This window comes from Excalfactoria chinensis, chromosome 5, assembly GCF_039878825.1.
Source record: "Excalfactoria chinensis isolate bCotChi1 chromosome 5, bCotChi1.hap2, whole genome shotgun sequence".
Classification (NCBI taxonomy): Eukaryota; Metazoa; Chordata; class Aves; order Galliformes; family Phasianidae; genus Excalfactoria; species Excalfactoria chinensis.
In genome coordinates, this window is record NC_092829.1 from 19,543,786 (window position 1) to 19,563,410 (window position 19,625).

A 19,625-nucleotide genomic window follows, 5' to 3' on the forward strand; every position below is an offset into this window, starting at 1 on the left:
GCGGGGGCTCCCCCGGCGGGGCAGGGCCCGGTGCCGCGGGGCCGGCGCCGAGGAGGCGAGCCGGCGGCGGGGAGCGCCTCGGAACAAAGAGGCCCCGGGCCGGGGCCCGGCGGCGAGGCAGCGCCGGGAAAAGAGCCCGTCGGCGGCCCCGCGGCCATGCCGCCGCCGGGAGGAGGGGAGGAGCGGCCAGCGGAGCCCCGGAGGGGGCCGCGCTCGAAGGGAGCGAGGGGGGGGAGCGGCCCGGGGGGCGCCCGGCGCCCCCGAGCGGGGCGGAGGCGCGGCGGGGCCCGGCCCGGAGCCGTCCCGCGGCGGTGCTGCGGCGTGCGGCGTCGCCAGAGAAGCGGCGGCCCCGGGGAGTGACTCCGGTGGGGGAGGAGGAGAAGAGGAAGAAATCAGAGTGCCGCGGGCCCGGAGGGGGTGGGGAGGCGAAGCCCTCTCCTCCCCCCCTCCCGCACGCACTTGCGGAGCTCTCGGAGTTGCCCTTCAGCATCGGCGGCACCGGGAGGCGAACCTGGCGGCGGCGGAGCCCGGCGTGACCCGGCTGCACTTCTGCTTTTTTTTTTTTCTTTTTTTCTTTTTTTTTCTTTTTTTCTGCCCTTTTTTTGGTTTTATTTTTTTCTTTTCTTTTTTTGTTTTTCGGTTTTGTTTCCCTCCCGGTTGATTTCCCCGCTCCCTCCGAGGGCCGCCGTGCCCGGCGCTGGGCAGTCACGGAGCGATGCCGCTGCCGGGCGGGAGGGTGGTGCTCGTCCTCGGCTTCGTCCTCCTGACAGCGCTCGTGGCCGCCGTGCGGGGGCTGCCCGTCAGCAGGCAGCGCGGCGGGCCCAGGGAGAGGAGCTCCAAGCTGGCCGAGGTGAGCGGGGCTGACGGGCGGGCTCCGGGGGCCCAGGTGGGAAGCGGGGAGCCCGGCCCGGCACGCGGTGCTGCGGCTCTGCCGGTCCCTCCCGGCAGCGAGTTCGGGAGGCAGCGGGGGAGAGCCGCTGCTACCGGCGGCTGCTCGCGGGTATCCCGCGTCGCGGCGGCGTAATGCGAGCAGCGCGGCTCTCAGGTACGGCGCGCGATGGTCGTGAATGGGAAGCGCTGTGCCCAGGATCTAATGTGCGAGGGCTGCGTTTTGAGAGGGAGTGCTCCGTTCCTCGTGCACGTGGGGAAAAGCGTTCATCGCTGGGGAGTTGAGCCGGGTGACCTTTCGGAGTCCCTTCCAACTCAGACGGTTCTGTGATGATTCCGTGATGAACTGAGAGCGGTCGTGCCCGGTCTGAGCCGCGGCAGACAGCACGAGCGCTGTAGTGCGGTGGTTAAGGAAAGCCGGAGTGATTTTGGGTCATAGGCACAGATGGTTCGTGTTGCAGAGCCGATAGGTCCGGTCTCTATGGCAGCGGGGCCGCCACATCTGGAGTATTGGTTACACTGTGGGTAATGCCCTGCAGATGTGGGCAGGACAGAGGGGCCCGCAGGAGAAAAACAGAAGTGATGGAGTGGGGCAGATGGACAGCCACAGCCATTGAACAGTTACTGAGCGATGACTTATTCTAATTAAACGCCTTTAAATAAAGCAAACATTTTTTTCTCCGTTTAAATTTAAATGGGATTTTTTATAATCTCTGCTGAGCCCGAGTCGCCCTTCTGTACTAAAGCGATGTAGAAAAATCAGAAGGCCGTTGTCACGTTTTTGAGCTAGAGAGTCTTTTAGTTGCAGGAAGAACAAGCAAAGCATGCTTTACTGGTGCAGCCTCGTTGGTGTGTCCCAGGTCCTGCACCCCAGCAAGGGTGCCTCTCTTCAGCCCTTGCAAATGAGCACTTGCATTTGCTTTCTCTGCACTGTGATACTGTGCAGGAAAGCTTTGCCCCAATTGCTCTGAGTCCAGCATAAGCTACAGATGTGGTGGGAATCTTTTATATTCAATCTCTTTAGCAGTTGAGAAGAGAGAATGCTTTCTTACAAACTGTGCCTGAAAATCTAACAAGAGAAGACATCTCCCGATTGCCGGCTCTTTGGCCGTGCTTCAGGAGGTGCGTGGGCTCCAAAGCAGCATGAATCGAACAGCAGGGATTTCTCCTGCAGGCTGTCTGCCTTGCAGCCGGACATGGGCGGCTCTGCAGCAGCTCACTGTGGTGTCCCCAGCTCACGTGTAACAGTCCAGGTTTGGGTAACAGAGTGCTCAGAAGAGCTCGTGTCCCTGTGGGGACAGCTCGTCACTTTGCTTAATGCCTTGTTTGTTTCTGAAGTCAGGGGGTTTAAATGCAAAATATGTTTTGATAAACTCCCTGGATTCCAAAATATTGGCTTTGAGCATTGTTGGTGGATGTTTGGATTCTTTCCGACTGATACAAATCAGTTCCAGTGCTCTTCTAGGAAGCATGAAATGAGCGATGCTCCAACACAAGGGGAAAGCAAGCTTTAGAAGTGAGCAAAGTGATACAGTGATACAGCCACTGCGTGTAGCTGTGCACAGAGCACCCGTAACAGCAGCAGCACCAGCACTGTGCTGGCAGTGTCTCCTGCAGTGCGGCCGTGCCATGAGATCCAGGAGTGTGCTGTTGGAGTGCCCCTGTCAGAGGCCGCAAGCAAAGCTGTTCCAATGAGAGGTAAAAGGTGCTAACAGAAGAAATGCCAAACAGCGTAAGGGCTGTGCTGGCTGTAGATCATGGGCTTGTGAAGCTCCTGGTGTAACTTAGTCCGTGAAAGTAAGGAAACAAGAACCGTGCTTGGTGTTTACCGGTCGCGTCCAGCAGTGAGAGAAGCAGAGGGAAACAGTTTGGAATGAAAGTTGCTCTGAGATGTTCTGCTTGCTGAATAAAGTCGTTGTGGCAGTTCTGATCAATATCACAAGCAGCTGGGAGCCCAGGCTGGAGGAGCACATGGAATTAAGTGTGGCATCGGGAGGGGGTGCCTGGCGCTGCAAGTAGAGGGAAGGCGTCCCAAGCCAGGTGGGTCGGCTGTGCTGGAAGGAAGTGGCTGGACTGGAGCTGCAGGGCCGTGGGCCAGGTCCCTCAGCACCTGGCAGTGCAGGCACACTGCATTGGGACACTGCAGGGACAGGAGGGGTCTGGGTGGCACCGCAGCCTTGGAGCCTCGCAGCTGTCACTGCGAGGACAGCCCGGCTGCATCAGTGGCAGTCAGTGCCTGCGGATGTGCTTTTTACCTTTTCATTTCTTCAGCAATTAAGCGTTCTTGTCCCTGGCTTTATCCTTGGCGGAGGTCGGATTTGCGGGCACAAAACGTGCACTGAAGCATCCTTCCGCCCTGAAAGGGACTCTTTGTGCGCGGGGAGGTACTTTACCCTTTGTAGCAAATTTCCTTTTGAGAAGTGCCAAATTATCTTAGTCAACACAGTTGAAAACCCTCCCGCCCCGGGGCTGAGTCGGGCACAAACAATGGGAGCTGGGTGCAAGGGAGCTGCGCCACCGGGGGCTCCTTCCTTCTCTCTGTGCAGGCGGGGCTGTGCGGCCCCACGGCCAGAATCAAAGGGGTTCCTGCAAAAGGCACATGGAGGGGAAGGGATTAGGTGCAACCCCTCAGCGGATCACCGCCCTGCCTGCCCTGGCACAGCAGCCGTTCCTGGAGAGCACCCCCATCTCCTCCGCTCCTGCTGGCCTGAACCAAAAGTCCCTGCTGCCCCCCAGCAGCTGGAGCTGGGGCTGAGTGCTGGGGATGGAGCTGGGCTCCTGCACACCTTAAGGACTGGTGATGGCAGTTGTGCCTCCAGCCTCACTCCCCTCCATCCCAGCTGTGACATGTGAGCAAGCTGGTGTAGGGCATGCGCCTAGGATTTCAAGCTGGCGCCTTAGGGCCGGGGAGTGGAGGAAGGAGCCTTTTGCTTTCCATGGAATCAGGAAATGTTTTTCTACTCAGGATAATTCCCAGACCGCCCACCTGGCACTTCCCCGTGGGCAGGGTGAAGCAGGCTGGGTCGCTCGGTGTTCCCAAGCACGTGGCAGCTGTGGTCTTGGTGCTCAATGAAAACACCAAAGCCAAGAGGCAGGGCAGGCAGCAAAGCTTCTGTGTAAAAAAGCTTCCATTTCAGACAGAGGTTTGTAAAAGTGCGAGGACGTCTTTATTAATAGAACATGTTTGAGGGAAACATTCGTTAGGGTGTCAGATGCTTTTACGTGGCCAGCTGTAAAAGTTGGCCAGCACGGTGCGTATTGGCTGCTCGGCTTCTGTCCCTCCCCTGTGCAGCAGGATGGGTCGACCTGAGGAGCTGTTCCGAACCTCAGAGATGAAGACACTGAGATGGTGGTGACCCACCTGCCCAGCAGCCCTGTGTAGCTCTTGGCTGTGGATTGCATTTGTCTCCCAGGGAAGGACATGGCTTCAAAGGGAACAAAACAATGTAAATTCCTCCAGGTTACTGCTGCTTTTGCTGAACCCTGGTGCTCCCAGCTGGGCCAGGAATATGTCCTGAGCTGTGGCAGCCATCATTACGCAGGGCCATTCTCTTCCTGGGAAAGGAACTCCAGGCTACTTGTCAGGAACTGCATTGCATTGCATCGGCTGTGGGGAGGAGGGACGGGGACATTTGCTCTGCTCTGTTTGGGGGTTTTGGTCTCTGGGTTCTGCCCGAGTTGCAGTGGTGGAAGAGGCAGCAGCTGGAGTGGGCAGAGGGCTGCAGTACCCAGGCTGACAAATGTATGTCATTAGGTAGAACAAGTTAATGGATACTGGAGCACGTGGGTTTTAGAGCTGCAACAAGTTAATGGCAACTCAGTCAGATACATTAAGAGCTTATGTGTATTACGGCTCAGCTATGTTAACAGAAAACATGTGCCCAAGCAAGGGGTTTACCTGAGAGGACCAGAGGGTATGGCTCTGTGGCTCTGTCTGTCCCCCTCTCTGCGTGGTCCCTGAGAGGCCCTGGTCCCACTCCCACTGCTGCGCTCTGTCCGGCATCCAGCCAGCTGGGCGGCTGCAGGATCTGGGGGGACCTTCTGGTTGAGGTGCCCCCGCCTGCAGTATGGCCTGCCAGGGCTGGCCTGTGAGCTCAGTCCCTCGATGCAAGGAAGGCTCGAGGCTTCAGATACTGCAGGGACACCTTGGCTGTGCCAGCTGGACATCCTGCTGGCCCCATTTGGTCCTGCACACAGCCACATGCTGTCCTGGCTCCCCACAGCCATGTTTCTGTGTCTGCCCTGCTGGGTCTGGCTCTGCATCAGAGACAGTATAGTCCCAGACCTTGGAAGAGTTCTGAGATTGCAGTTGCCACAGTTGTGACAATAAATGGGGGACGTGAGGCAGCCTTTGATGCTGCCTCCTGCAGCTCCCTCCTAGGGACAACTGGGCCATGGCCATTTAGAATGAGAGTGTTTCCTTATGATCTGAAGTATTTTGATAACTGTGAATATTATGGACATGGGGGTGTAATAGTTGTCTGCTTGGCTCTGTTTGCTGCCAGCTCCTACTGGTCCATTAAAAACAAGATCTTCCCACTCCAGAGTGATAACCAAGCACCTCATCTGTTCCACGAGCACTTATGGAGCTCTCCCAGAACATAAAGGGAGCTGCTTGTGTCATTATTCACCAAAACAGAACGAATAAATCAACTCACATGAGTTGATCCTTGGACAGACACGTGAGTAGAGCAGTTGCAAGATCTTGGTCCCGTCTTTTACTTGCGTCACAGCCTCTGTGCAGGCAGGAACGTAGCCAGAATGGAAGGAATGCGGGAGCTGAAGGTGTGTGATCTTCAGGAGCTCTCCTGTCAAAAAGGAAAATTCTGGTCCCTGTTTGGTACTTTGCGGGTTTGTGAGCAGTCGGGTTTGCCACAAAGCAGAAGGTGAATGAAGTCATAGGGAGGAAAGAGTAGGAAGATGCTTGTGTAGACTCGGCTCTGTTCGGGAAAAGATTAATGCTTCTTCTGGTGCATTCTTATTTCAGTATAACGTGGTAAAACTGTGTAAAGGAAACAACGCAGTCAGTAATGATTAAGCAACAGAAAAGAAACCCATTCCTTCTAACAGTGCCATGCCAGCTTTTAGCAAATGTCTCATTTTCTTTACTGCATTATTAATGACCCCCATGCATAACCTGAATGTTGCCTCTCATCTGACTCTCACTTGCACAGACTTCAAACTAGATGAGTTTATGTTCCCACTGACCAGCTTGGGATAGGGGCAGGCAGAAATAGCATCCTCCAAGTGCCAATGCACAGGTTCCATCGGTGTTTTGCCCCCTGGGAGCTGACTGGAGTGTTCTTGGCTTGGGTTTATCCTGGTAATGAAGACCAGCTCTGCTCAGCAGAGGTCCAAGGAGTGCTGCCACTGAGTTCATATGAAGAGCTCTGGAAGCTTTCGGCACCTATGGAGATGCTGTTGGGGGGGACACGTATTGGTGATATGGGTAGCAGCAAAGTTTTGTCCTAGGACAGCCTAGCCCAAGGACTGATCTTATGATGCTTTCAGGTTTTAAATTGCTTTTTTAACACGGATTTAGTTCAGAGACTCAGAGTTTATAGCCATGTTGCAGGTTTTTAGACCAGAAGAAACAGTCAGGTTGCTGAGTTTCTTCCCAACACAGATGCTTTGTGTGTGTTTGAGCCAGTACTTTGTGTTGGGCTGTCACAAGAGGTACTGCCTCTTTCCTTGTTAGCTTGTTCCTGTGGTTGGTCACCTACAGCATCAAAACATGACCCTTATTTTTCAGCTAAATTTGTCTGGCTTTGACTCACAAACATTGGTTCCTATTATGTGTTTCTGTTCTGGATTAGAGTCCCTGGTGCCTGATGGGTTGTTTCCTTAAGGAACCAGGAAATCAAGTGATTGCTCTATCTTTTTAACCCAACAAATGAATTGTACAAGTCTTTCACTGGAAAAATCTTTCTGTCTCTTGGAACAGTTTTGAGGCTGTTCTCTTCATCATATTCAGATTTCCAAGCAACTTCAGTATTGGTCTTTGGACTAGAAATGGATACATATCAGCTTTTAATCTCTGTTAAAAACGTTTGGCCTTTCCCCACACCTTTTCCATATACCCTGTCACCCCTGTTAGGATCAAGATGCACATGGCACTGGGTTGAATTGCTGACAGGTTCCTTTCACTTCCTGATGTCTATGCTGAGTTTGTGCCCCGAGGTGTTCAGGTCACCCTAAACATGGGAGAGCTGGGATTACTTGAGAAGAGCTCCTGGGCTGGTAGGAAGGCAAATGTGATCCTGCCTCTTGGTTTTTATAGCCTTCAGCCTAAGCATGGTGTTTAGAAATGGAACCACATGCTGTTTCTTTCCCAGCCAGGTGAGACATCACTGCGTCATGCGGACAAGGGAGGAGCTGGAGCTGGGCTGTGGCAGTTCCTGGTTTGGTTTTTCCTTTGCTACTACAAGCTGGTCACTGAGGAAGGCTAGAGCTGGGCAACGGCCAGGAGACACTGGTGATTTCCAGGCACTGTGCTCTCCATTTCTGATGCATGGTGGCAAACTTGCTCTCTTGATGGTAGGAGATGGGAGCTGCCGACAGCTGGGTTTGCTGCATTTTACTGATGGCCAGGTTTGGGCTAGAGAGGACAAGTTGGATATGACCTCATGCACAAATCCCACGCAAAGGCTCTGTAAACAGGATTGTTTTAGCTGCAAACAGGCAAGGTCGTCTTTTTCATGAGTCACCTGTGGGGGCCACACAGGCAGACACCTGCAGGTGCCTTTGTGTCCCCATATGATATGGGAGCAGAGGGAGCTCTGTCTGCACAGTAACACTCCCCCAGCCTGCTTTTCTGTGACACTTCTACATTTTCCCTGTGGGAACAGTACTCTGAATTTCTTGAGCTTGTTTGGGCGTAAAATCTGAATTAGGCACTGGGTGTAAGTTTGGAGACTTGGAGTCTGCTCCTGGCTCAGCCGCTGTGATGTCCTTGGGTGAGTTCAGATCTCATTGCTAGAGACCTTCCTTTCCACATGTATTACATTTGGGTCCTCTGTGAAAGGAGCTTACCCAGCCCTGTTAAGTTTGTTGCAAATTATGCACGAGCGCCAGCGACTCAGTGTTGCTGGCTGTGCAGTCCCAGGGGCTGCATTCAGCACACACAGCTGGGAGCAGGCCTGGTGCTGCAGGCAGTGCTTTGTGGCCAGTGCTTGCCAAGCACACGAGGCCATGGCCAGCCTTCCTCGTCTCACTGGAAGGGGCTGGAGGCCTCCAGGAGGGGCAGCAAGGTTGCTCTTCTGGATCCATCTGGTGAAGTCTGTCACAGGCTCTTCCCTGCACCCGGCCCGCTCTGGTCAGCAGCCAAGGGACCAGCAGTGTCCCCGCTGCTCTTTTCCCTCCCCCGGGGATGGGGAGGGGGATGCGGGCTTTGATGTGCGGGCACAGGACTGGGGACAGGCTGTGTGTGCTCATGAGAGCCTGGCCGGGCTCCAGCTGCCTTTGAAGTGCTCCAGTGATCAGGATGAAAGGGAGGGGAGTCCTTCTCCAAACCATCTGGCTCTAATTGCAGGTAGAAATGCCTCTCTGCATCCCCCATGGGGAGGGGCACGCCGCTCTCTTGGTTAATCCCGCCACTCTCGTCTGGACTGGTGCGGAGAGCCGAGAGCTTGGGAACAAAAGGAGGTTTCAGCCAGGCAGCCAAAAATAGATGCCGCTGGCAGAGCTGCCAGGGCTTTGGGCACCTCTGCACCCAGTATGGAGCTGCAGGACCCCAGGGAAATTCCCAGAGAAACCCATGCCACGATAGGGCTTTGCCATTTGTTCCCATCTCCAATTTCATCCCTCTGATTCACACCCTTCCATGCTGGTGTCGAGGTGAGGGCTGTGGGGATGCAGGGCCAGCCTGGCTGTGCAGCAACCAAGTGTCCCTGCCCACTCCTGTCAGGCCACTTGGGGCTGGGCGGCAGGGTTCTGTGTGTCACTGAAGTGGCAGCGACAGTCACTGGCACTACATACAAGTCGTTTGCTTTGTTGTATTTGGCTGGGCATTCTTCCCAAGGAAATAAAAGCAGTTTGGTTATATCAACAGTTCTGTTTCCTCCTTGCAATAGTCTTTGGGGCAGCATCTTAAATCTCACTTACTTAAAGCAACATGGGTTTAGTTTTAAGTCATCTGCACTAGTACTGATGCACAGAGTGATTTCTCTAGGTGAGAAATCTTGTTATAAATCCCCTCACGTGAGCTCTGGCAGCTGTGTGCTCATGAGCGACAGTTGCTGTTACCCATTGCCAGGAACCAGGAAACAGCCCGAAAGGGAGAACAGAGTGGAAAGGCAGGTGACAATGAGACTGGGACAGCGGAGACATGCTAAGAGAGGGTGATTGATGGGACAGGAGCACAGCCTGAGCAGGCCTGTAGGCTGCCTGAGTGCAGTGAGGTCCCAGCACAGCACAGGCCTCTTGGTGTTAATTAATTGTTAATCATTGTTCTGCTCCATGCTGCAGTGAGATGAGGCAGGGGAGCTGTTCAGCACAGAAGAGCAGATCCTGCTTCACTGGGCAGCAGCCACCCTCAGGAGATGGCTGGGTGAGCGAGAGGCCATCCTCACTGCCTCTTCCCCCTGCAGGTCTCTGCCTCATCAGACCCCCGCGCAGCCGGGGATGAGGAGCTTCCACCATCAGGCAGGGCACGAGGCCTTCGGCGCAGTGGGCAGGCAGGCCCAAGGCGGCACCGGCGTCGCGGGGCCACTCAGCAAACAGTGAGGAGCCCAGTGCAGCCCCAGCCCAGTGGTGCTGGCCAGGAGGAAAGCGTGCCCTTTGTGCTGGACCTGCAGAGCTTGCCAGGGCTGGCCAACGTTGACCTGAGCGCCCAGAATCCCAACATTCAGGTGAGACAAGGGGCTGGATGGGATGCAGGTTGAGTGATTCCCTAACAGAAAAACTTTCAAGAGCAGCTTTCTATGGCTTTATGTGGTTGTGTGTCTTGGTATCTTGGCAACTCTCTCAGATGCAAATAGCACCTCGGCTTCTGATGGGCTCCATTGGCCAGCCTGCAGTGTTGCCACAAACAGTGCCTTTCACTCTGATCCTGCATAGTCCCTCCAAATGGTGAGATCTCTTGTGCTCATAGTCCTGTAGACCGAAGCAACTATGGCCTCAGGTGGTCCTTATGCCAGAGGACATCCCACAGCCAGGCCATCAGCCATGCCCTAACTCACCACTCTGCCTTGTATCTGGCTTCCAGGTAACCATTGAAGTGGTGGATGATCCTCAGGCTGAGATGGAGATGGACTTGTTAAAGGAAACAAGCAATGACTGGTCCTTGACATCCTCTGAGTGGTTGTCCCACAAAGACCTCTTCTGGCCTCTTTTCTGGGAATACACTGACCAGGAAGAGGAGGAAGAGGAGGATGACAATATGGATGTAGAGGACAGGGAGGAAGAGGAAGATGAGGAGGATGAGGATGAAGAAGAGGAAGAAGATTACACTGCGGAATATGAGGAGGAGGAGTCCATGCTCAGTGGAGTAGGAGATGACTGGGAGCAGCGGTGGCCCAGTCAGAAGAACTGGATCTTTAAGGAAAAATATAATTATGGTAAGTCCTCTTGAGCGTGGTCACTGCAGACCAGCACTGTCCTCCCCTGCCCAGCCCACACACAGCCCTGTCTCACTGTAGTGTGAACACCCGTGCACAGGGGACCCTGAGCACCAGGGAGGTTGGGAGTGGGCAGTGATACTTGGCTGGGTCTCTGTGGCCATAAGCAAAGCTGTGAGAATGAGAGCTTTTGCTTGAGGGCTGCCAGTGAGGGCGGGGTTTGCTCTGGGCATCGCGTGTCTAGACACTGCAGGTGGCCCTGTGTCCCTGTAAATGGCATCTCAGGAACAGGGTGGAGCTGAGGAATATCTGGGGTGGCTGCTGGCTCCTTCCTGCTGAGGCTTTCTGTAAGGTTCATCCATCTCTGCCTGTCCTGTGCCACATGCAGACTATGAAGATGAGGAGGAATGGAGCCCTTGGTCCCCTTGCAGCATCACTTGTGGCAGTGGCAACCAGAAGAGGACCCGGTCCTGTGGCTATGCCTGCACAGCAACAGAGTCAAGAACCTGTGACCTGCCACGCTGTCCTGGTGAGCCTTCGGCCATCCTGGTGTTCAAGCACTGTTGGAGCACTGTTGTGCCCCAACACAGGCTGGTCCCCCCACTGCTGCTGCTGGGCAGGCTGGGCCTGCTACCAACATGTGGAGGGAGGGAAAAGGGCACAGGGAGCAGGCTGCTCTCAAAGCAGGGACACTCCTTGCAGTCAGGTCAGCAGGGGGACCCTTGTTCCCAAAATCCATGCGCAGGCCCCAGTTTTGGCTGCCCTCTGAAGATTCAAGCACCAAGTCCCTCTTATCCACAGGGCTGCTCGTGGTTCAAGTTGGATGTGATCTTTCATAATGGATATGGGTGCTTGTTTCCACAAAGAAACTCTGGTGCAGCCTCATGGTGCCACAGATAGTTGTGTAAAGTGCAGGGATGGTGGATTGAGATCCCAGCTCCCTGTGTAACTCCTCACACCTGTCTCACAGGGAGCCTGAAATCCAGTCCCGAGGTTTACAGAGAGCCAGGTCCGTGCACTGAGATTTGTATGGTCCCTGTGCCTCAGCCCTTGAGGCCAGTTCGTCCTGCATGTCTTTCTCCTACAGGCACAGGGCCATGTCACCAAAGCAGTGGAGGGAGAGGTGCCCTTTGGGAGGAAAAAAATCCTGTCATCCTTTTCTGGAAGCTCCATCTCTGGAGATGTTCAAGGCGAGGTTGGATGGGATCCTGGGCAGCCTGATCTAGTGGATGGCTACCCTGCCCACAGCAGGGGGTTAGAACTAGATGATCTTTAAAGTCTCCTCCAATCTAAGCCATTCTGTGATTCTTTGTTGTTTTTTTTCCCCTTCTCAAGGAGCAGAGGGAGAAATAGTCTTCCCTACAGAAGAGACTCCTTTCAGAAGCGACAACACCACAGAGCTGTTCAACTCAGGTCAGCTTCTGTCTCATCCTCATGCTGGGGGCCTAGTTGCTTTTGTACAAAACCCTGTGGGAAGATGCAGCTGGTGGGGAGGGCTGTCCCAAAGGCTCCCTGGTCTGGTGTCCAAGCCTTGCTCCTTTCATTGCCATGTGCAGGCTTAGCTATGCTGTATTGTCAGCAATGCTGGGACACCCAGTGTCTCCCGCAGCCAGATAGGATGCGATGAAAGTTATCCTACTCCACGGCTTGCAGTGGTTGAAGCCAGCCTGCAACCTACACTCCTGCAGCTCTGCCATGGCGGGATGCTGCTGACCTTCCCCTCCAAGGAGCCTGGTGGCTTCTGCCAAGTGTTGTGGGGTCTCCTGATGGAGCTGGCGAGGCTGCAGACAAGCAGTGGCAGGGCAAGGAGGGGTGCTTGTGCCCTCACCCTTTTGCTGCCTTCTCTCCTAGACGTGGACAGCTGTGAGAAGTGGCTGAACTGCAAGAGTGACTTCCTCACTAAGTACCTCAGCAAGGTGCTGACAGACCTGCCCAGCTGTCCCTGTTCCTACCCGCTGGAGGCTGTTTACAGTGCTGTCAACCTGCGGGACGAGCGACAGGGCAAGAGCTTCCGCTGGCGAGATGCCAGTGGCCCCAAGGAGCGCCTGGACATCTACAAGCCAACAGCACGCTTCTGCCTGCGCTCCATGCTCTCCCTTGACAGCACGACACTGGCAGCCCAGCACTGCTGCTACGACGAGCACACTCGCCTCATCACCCGGGGAAAGGGTGCCGGCGTCCCCAACCTCATCAGCACTGAGTTCTCCCCAGAGCTGCACTACAAGGTGGACATGTTGCCCTGGATCCTCTGCAAGGGTGACTGGAGCCGTTACCATGCCGTGCGACCACCCAACAATGGGCAGCAGTGTGCGGACAACCCGGCCGAGGAGGAGTACCTCTCCCAGCTGCAGGAGGCCAAGGAATACTAGCCACAGCCATGCTGAGAGGAGATAGAGGGCCACCATGCATCTGGCTGCTGACAGATCCTGCCCTTACCCATGCTGTGAGGGCTGGAGCCATCCCTCATGCTGCCCTCCCTTGGGGCATGACTGAGACCCAGCCCTGTTGGCGGGCTCCTCATAGGGCCCAGTGGAGCAGGGTCTCATCACCTCAGTGGGGCATCTCAGCTCCCAGCAGGTTTGCTAGGGTGCAGGAGGTTGTCACTGTGTAACCCCAGCTGTGCCACCTGGGGCAGGCCCCCAACACTGCTCATTTTGGGGCATTGCAGAGCTGGGGTGCAGGGGATGAGAGGCAGGGTCTAGTATCAGGGGGAAAGGGTCTCCTCCCTTGTACTTTTTCTAGGGTCTTGCAATGCAGGCTGTGAGTGAGCATCTGCAGTGTAGAGTGGCCTCAGTTCCTGTTGGTGTCATGCTGCATCTGAGGAGCTGGCTGGCTGCAGGCAGAGCTGCCTGGTCCTGTTGGTGTGCCTGCCCTGGCACATGCTGGCCTCTTCTGCAAGAGGAGATCATCCTTCTTGAAGGGACAGGGCTGTCCCAGCACTGTATGTGGAATGGAGCCTCCCCTCTCCTTGGCTTTTTGCATTCACGAATGGGAAGAAAAAGGTGGAGGCTTAACAAAGTTTTGTGGATCGGTGAGTGTATATGGGGTGGGGGGATGAATGGCCACATAGGCTTCTGTGGCAAGGTCACCTTATCTCTGTGGTTTTGTCTGCTAAAGGTGGCACTTGGTGCCAAAGTGTGAGAGATGTAAACCTTTGAAATAGTTTTTGAAGGAGAACCACACAGGTCTGCATTGCAGCCTCTGCCTCAGCGCTTGGGAGAGCAAGCTGTCTGCACCTGTGCAGATTCCATCAGCAGCCCTGCTCTGACTCAGATCCTTGGTGGCTCCCCTTTAGGCTTCAGTGCTTGGAAGCCAGTGTAATATGGCCCGGCATAGAAAGTCCTACATTTCCTACCCGCGGCAGCCAAGCCACCACTTGGTGCTGTTACTGAAAGAGGAGCTAGAAGTGATGAGCCAAATTTGTCACGGTGATGAGGACAAGTCACCACTGGGAGCATGAAGTGTCGCCCTTTCTAGTTTGCTGCTCATCTCTTGTCCTTCTGAATGCATTCTCTAGGTGGTGTTTGCCTAGACCCTCACTAAGAGACAACCCAGAGAAGCATGTCCTGGTTGCACCCTGCTACTCTCAGGGCTTGCTGCTTTGCTGAACAAGCGAACATTCTTCCAGATGAGGAAGAAAGATGCTAGTAGTGTCAATACATGGTGTCTGCAAATCCTGGCAGTCCCCATGGCCACTCTGGTCTTGCCTTTTTTATTCATTTTTTCAGTTTTACGCAGGTTCTTGGCAGTTTCTCTCATCATGTTTTTGGGAGCTCCGGAGCTCCTGAACTTCCCACAGGAAAACTAGGCTGAGCACCTTGATTTCTGGACATTCAGTAGTTGAAACTGGATGAAACTGTTCTCAACTTTCATTTAGCAAGCCTTACGCATCGGAGGAAATAAAAGAGCAATTCAAGCAAACAGGAAGAAAACCAGAGTCATTTCTGAGCTAGAGATTTCAACTAGGGCAGCTGGTTACTCCATGTTCTTCTGCAGAACATTGTCAGACCAAAAGATGTCTGTCTAGGTTCGGCTGGCCTTGCGTTGGCCATCCTGTGCTAGTTCTGTCCTAATTCCAAGAGCCTTCTCCAAGAATGAGTGAACATCCGTAGTCAGGTAGCTCTTTGGGGAGTCTTTCAAGGACTGTCTCATATAAGTTGAGTATCCCTCGATCCTCTTGCCTCAGTTACTAGTGGAATGTTGCATCCATAGACATCGGTAGATAGAACTTCATTGCTGGTAATACAAAAATATTAGTGAAGTTATTACTGAATTATTTAGCTGTATTTTCACACTTAGATCCACAGACCCCAGTTATAGGTGCCATCAAAATATAGGCAGGTGCAGTCCATTTTCCGAAAGGCGTGCAGTCTTAAGATGGCAGGCACTGTGTAAAGAGTGAGGAGAAAGATGCACCCAAAAGGTGTGGGTGGAGACTCAGACTATGGCAAACTTTCATCACTACTACATGCTCCCTAGCTGAAGCGGTTGTTTGCTCCCTAACTTCCCATGAAGAGATAATACATAAGGAGATGGTCCAGAAGGGATGACAGTGATCTGGCATATTGGTTCTGGGAGACTCAGATGTGTGCAAGGAGTCTCACTGACAGATATGGAAGAGTTAGTATTGGAAGCAAATAAATTGTGTGCTGAGCTGTGGGAGAATGAGCTTGTTGCCTTCTGTTTCAGAAGATTGTAATTCCCATAAGACATCTTAACCACATGTTCCTGGTGGACAGTACTGGACCCGTGCATGGAAGGGGGACTTTTGCAAATAGTTATCTAGAAAGAGACTTTCAGTAACTCAGCCAGTTTGTTTCACTGGTCTCTAAGGCAGCAGTCCTAGTAAGGACTGTTACCCAGGCATTGCACCCTCCTGTGTTTATGCTGGGGATATCAACCAGTCTAACCCCTGCAAAAAGGAAACTCTAATTTCTGCAATAAATGTGCTTACCACCCAAGGGCAGGTAGCAACGTTTGTTGCATTAGGCCCCTACAAAAGTCTGATTGAAAGCCAAGTGGCTGTTCTGCCTGTCTGCCCCTGTGGGTTGGAAGGATACAGGCATGAACTGGAACAGGAGAAATGCAGCAGTGATGCTTCTTCCTTGCACTAGCACCTTACACACCGGGAGGCTCTGCAGAGCACCACAAGAAAAGTAGACATTAAGCAAGTGTTTATTTTTATATGCCATCAAAGATTCTGTCCGTCCCACTGCTATTTAAGTGGTGAATCTCTTACCTTCCACTCCATAAGTTCATTGTGTTGGGTTGTTGTTGTTGTTGTTGTTTTTAATATATAATATATATGAAATTTATTTCTACAAGATTTCATAGAGAATTCTTTATTCTGACACTGCAATAAAGCACTTTATGTACGTGTGTGTTGCTGATGTCATTCAGTTGGGACCAAAGCACACATTGTTGGAACCTTCTGTTCCATCTGTTCAGGATGATGCTGCATTGAGTGCTGTATGGGAGATTGGTAATCACAGCCTGAACCTCTGGTTAATCAGCTGAGGCAGGTGTGGGGTCAGCTGTGGGAACACAGGTGAGAGTGATGTAGCTGTGCTCCCGGAAGGGGTGGAGCTTGACTCCACCTCCTCTAGGCCTCATTTAAGGGCTGACCACCACTAAGGCAGCATCTCTTGGAGTTTGCTCCCTGGTGGAGATTCCCTCAGCATTTCCCAGCAAAGGCATCCATGTCGGTGAGTTTTTCCCCATAAATAACCTTTTGAATATCTGTTGCCATCTTTGTATCATTCCACCTTACAAGTGCTGAGTGCCCTGGGTCCCTTCACTGCTGTGCTGCAGGAACCTCATGGCTTTGCTTTCTTATTGTGTGTGTGGTGGTGGTGGTGAGCACATTTCAGCAGCAGAGGTGTGTGCTGATGCTTCTGAATGTTGTGAACAGCAGTTTCCAGTTGATCACAAATGCTCAGAGGAATCAGATTTTCCTGACCCCATTTCCCATAAGGTGGCAAGGCAGAAGGATGCAAACCAGGACACTTTGGATTGCTTTCGTAATTGTGGTTCGAATCCTGACGGCTTGAACTGTGTGATGGTGCAGAAGGTTCAGGTCTCATGTTGTTTCCAAGCTTTGTCCATCCCCCCCAGCTACATGGTTCCTTCATGTGGATTATGTGTGACACAGCCTTTCTCTGTTGTGCCATGAGTACAAAGGAGCTGTAAGATACTGATGAGGTTCAACTAACAGCAATAATAAAGAAGGGAAGGAACATGGAATAGGAGGCAAAGGAATGCCAGGGGAGGGCTACAGAAATTGAAGTTCTGCTCAGAAGGATGGAAATCCCCTACAATATCATTGGGGTCTGCTGGAAGGTACGCTGCCTGTGCCTTAGCCCTGATGCCAGGATTTATTCCACACTCAGCCCTTACAGGAGCACCCTGCGTCAAACAGGTGTTGTGCATGAGAGCAGATGAGGAAAACCCAACATCTTCTCAGCTGGAAAACTGATTTGGCAAGCAAGCTCCACAGCCAAAAGCTAATGATAGCAGAAGGATTAGCAAAGCTTTCCAGGGAATGGCAGTTTTTTGTGGCTGTTAATTTGCTGCATATATTGTGACCACTTCCAAGCAAGCTCTTGTTATTTCCAGCTGTTTTCTCTCCCTTTCTCTTACTCTTTTGCCTTGTTCTGGCTGCTCATCTGTCAGAGTTTATCTGGGACGCAGTGGGTGGCTCTGCTCCACAGCTGCCTGGTGCCATTGCTGGCCCCTGTTTGGGGACTGCAGGCAGTCCCACCAGGCAAAGGGTGCTCTGTCACACCGAGCTCCCATTGCTCTTCTTCACACCACTGCCTGCAGCTTGACTTGGGGTAGCAGGGTGAGCTCGGCTCTGCAGGAGGAACAGCAAAAAGTCACTCTGCCCCTGCAGTCAGAAGTTAGTGCTCATACAACATGTATTTATTTCTCAGATGAGGTCCCTGTGATGCTGAGCCTTGCTCCAAATCTCTGCCTATAGAAATCCCACAGAAAAAGGAGGTGTAACAGGAAGAATTACTGCCCTAGCTCTGCAGGTGAGGAAAGGAAGCACCAGAACTGGCGATGCCATCTGAGACCACAATCTGCAGCAGTTTCAAGCTGTGTTTTTGCCCGCTGCTCTATGCACACTGCTTCTCAACCCGGTGAGTTGTCCCAGCCTAACTTAGCAGCTTTGTGTGTGGCTCAGCCACACTGCTTCTCTGGCACCTAACGTGCAGCTGAGAGGAGCAGCCTGGGGCACAAGGTCTGGCCTTAGCCTGGAACACAGCAAAGCGTGGTTGTGATGACAGCCCTTGGGCCTTGACTTAAACCTGAGCCTCCAGAGATGGGGAAAATACCCTTCCAGGCAGAAATCAAGCATTCTAGCCTGCAAAGGGTCCTCACTGTATCAACACATCATGCCGCAGAGGATGGGCCCCCATATTCACAATCAGGAAAGGAATTTCTCGCCCTCCTTCCCCTGCCAGGCAGCAGCCAGCTGCCCCTCAGAAATGCTGGAGATGAGCCCAGCTGGCGTGGCCTGGCCTCTGCTTTGTTCCAGATCCTTGAAGGTATGTCAGCTATTCTCCTCACCCAGCATGGGGCCTGGCAGTAGGGACCACAGCTCTGCCTTGCCAGGCCCCACACAAGGACCCCAGGTGGTCTGATCCCCAGCAGGCCCTGCTGGGCTGTCCTGCAGGCACTGGCTATGGGAGCTGAGCAAGCACTTGGTGGGACGACCATGGGGTCTTTGAGGTGCCAGGAGAAAGGTCTCCCCCAGACATCATGGCCTTTGCAGTGGTGGATCACAGATAATGGATTTATATGGAGCCTCCTGAAATTGCATAGCCCCGCTGTGGGGGTGTGAGTAAATCATCCCTCACCAACGGGTCCCTCTCTCTCCTGGTCTTAATGCTTTTCAGAGATGGAGAGGTCACGTTATTCCTCAGCTTTACTGTTCTTGCAGGGAGTCACATTTTCCTAGCAGCCAACCTAAATCCTTTAGGTTTTAAGTCTGGTGCATCTTATCTGCAGCGGTCGCAGAGAGCATATTATTTCCTTATTTGCTCCTACCTCTCACATATTTGCAGACTTTTATCTCTGCAATCCCTCTTCCCCTGCCTTGCTCCTCTATCTTCTCATCTCCAGACTAAACAAATGCTGTCTGTCAGGTCTTCCTCAGAAGCTGCACTCACTCTTGTTCCCCACTGTTGGACTTTCTCCATGTAAGCCATGTCTTGCTTGATGCATGCAGGCTCAGAACAAAGCTGTGGAGCTGGAGCTGTCTTAATGCTCTGCGGAAAGTTTACTTCACAAAGCCTACAAACAGTGACCTGCTTGAGCAGCTTTGTTCTCTTCTGCCATTATTTAAATCTATGCTCATTTGAGAATTCACCATAACCCACCCAGCTTAAACGTCATTCACAGACATGCTCCAAGCCTGTCTCTTCCCCCTGTGTGCATGTTACTGGTTGTTCCTGTCCCAGTGCAAAGCTTTGCAATTCAACAAGGTCAAATGTGCATATGTTTGTTCGTTTTCTCCTGAATCACTTTTCAGTTTAGTGAAGAATATTTTCAACTCTCAGCTTGACCTGTGAGGACTTCATGGCACCACTGGTGCTTTAAATTATTTCAGTCTTTTATCAGTTATATTATCTTCAGGACTGAAATGTACTGGGGTCATTAGGGCTCTACTAGGCCTTTCCTGGTCCACTTGGCTCTTGCTAGTAACACATCTGCCAAAAGCAGCATCCAGCCTCAGGTGGTAGCCAACAGCCACTGACTAGAAAGAAAGAGCAAAGAGAAGGGCAGGCGTGTTGCTGCTTCCCTGAGGTGTTTTCTCTGCTGCCAGCAGCTGGTGGCCAGGAGACTTCTCAGGCCAGATGTGGTGGCTGTTTTGTTTAATAGCCCTCAGCTGTTTTTTTTTTCTTCCATATGTTTGTCCACTCTTGTTCTGAGCCCATGAAAACAGTGAGCTGCATGCCATCACCAGCTGCAAGGCATTCCACAATTCACCAAATGCCCCATTGGTTGGGACATTCATTTGATGGATGTTCCTTACTCATCTCCTCCGTTGTCTTGTAACTGCATGGCTGTTTAGCATCTGGCATCTCTGATCTCATTGCTGTGAAAAGTTCACTGTTTAGTGATGTTTTCTGGTTGTTTTATTATTGTTTTTTGTTTTTTGTTGTTTTTTTCATT

The 19,625-nt window shown here is 52.7% G+C and overlaps 1 protein-coding gene across 2 annotated transcripts; it reads left to right on the forward strand.

Annotated features, from left to right (window-relative positions):
- Positions 1 to 313: 313 nt before the first annotated feature.
- ISM2 (isthmin 2) lies at positions 314 to 15,814 on the forward strand. Of its 2 annotated transcripts, none has more exons than XM_072338856.1 (6): positions 314 to 850; positions 9,477 to 9,737; positions 10,094 to 10,445; positions 10,834 to 10,974; positions 11,781 to 11,858; positions 12,297 to 15,814. In XM_072338856.1, the coding sequence occupies exons 1-6, from the start codon at positions 716 to 718 to the stop codon at positions 12,812 to 12,814; spliced, it is 1,485 nt and encodes a 494-aa protein (XP_072194957.1). In that variant the 5' UTR covers positions 314 to 715; the 3' UTR covers positions 12,815 to 15,814. The 2 variants fall into 2 exon arrangements, with proteins under 2 accessions (XP_072194957.1, XP_072194958.1); XM_072338857.1 differs by having other exon boundaries at positions 11,787 to 11,858.
- The last annotated feature ends 3,811 nt before the right edge of the window (positions 15,815 to 19,625 follow it).

Excerpts from the sequence above, each read along its gene's own strand:
- ISM2 (XM_072338856.1), top strand. The coding sequence starts at position 716 with ATGCCGCTGCCGGGCGGGAGGGTGGTGCTCGTCCTCGGCTTCGTCCTC. Across the intron at positions 9,738-10,093 it reads CCCAGAATCCCAACATTCAG|GTAACCATTGAAGTGGTGGA; the intron begins GTGAGACAAGGG and ends TCTGGCTTCCAG. Across the intron at positions 10,975-11,780 it reads TGACCTGCCACGCTGTCCTG|GAGCAGAGGGAGAAATAGTC; the intron begins GTGAGCCTTCGG and ends CCCCTTCTCAAG.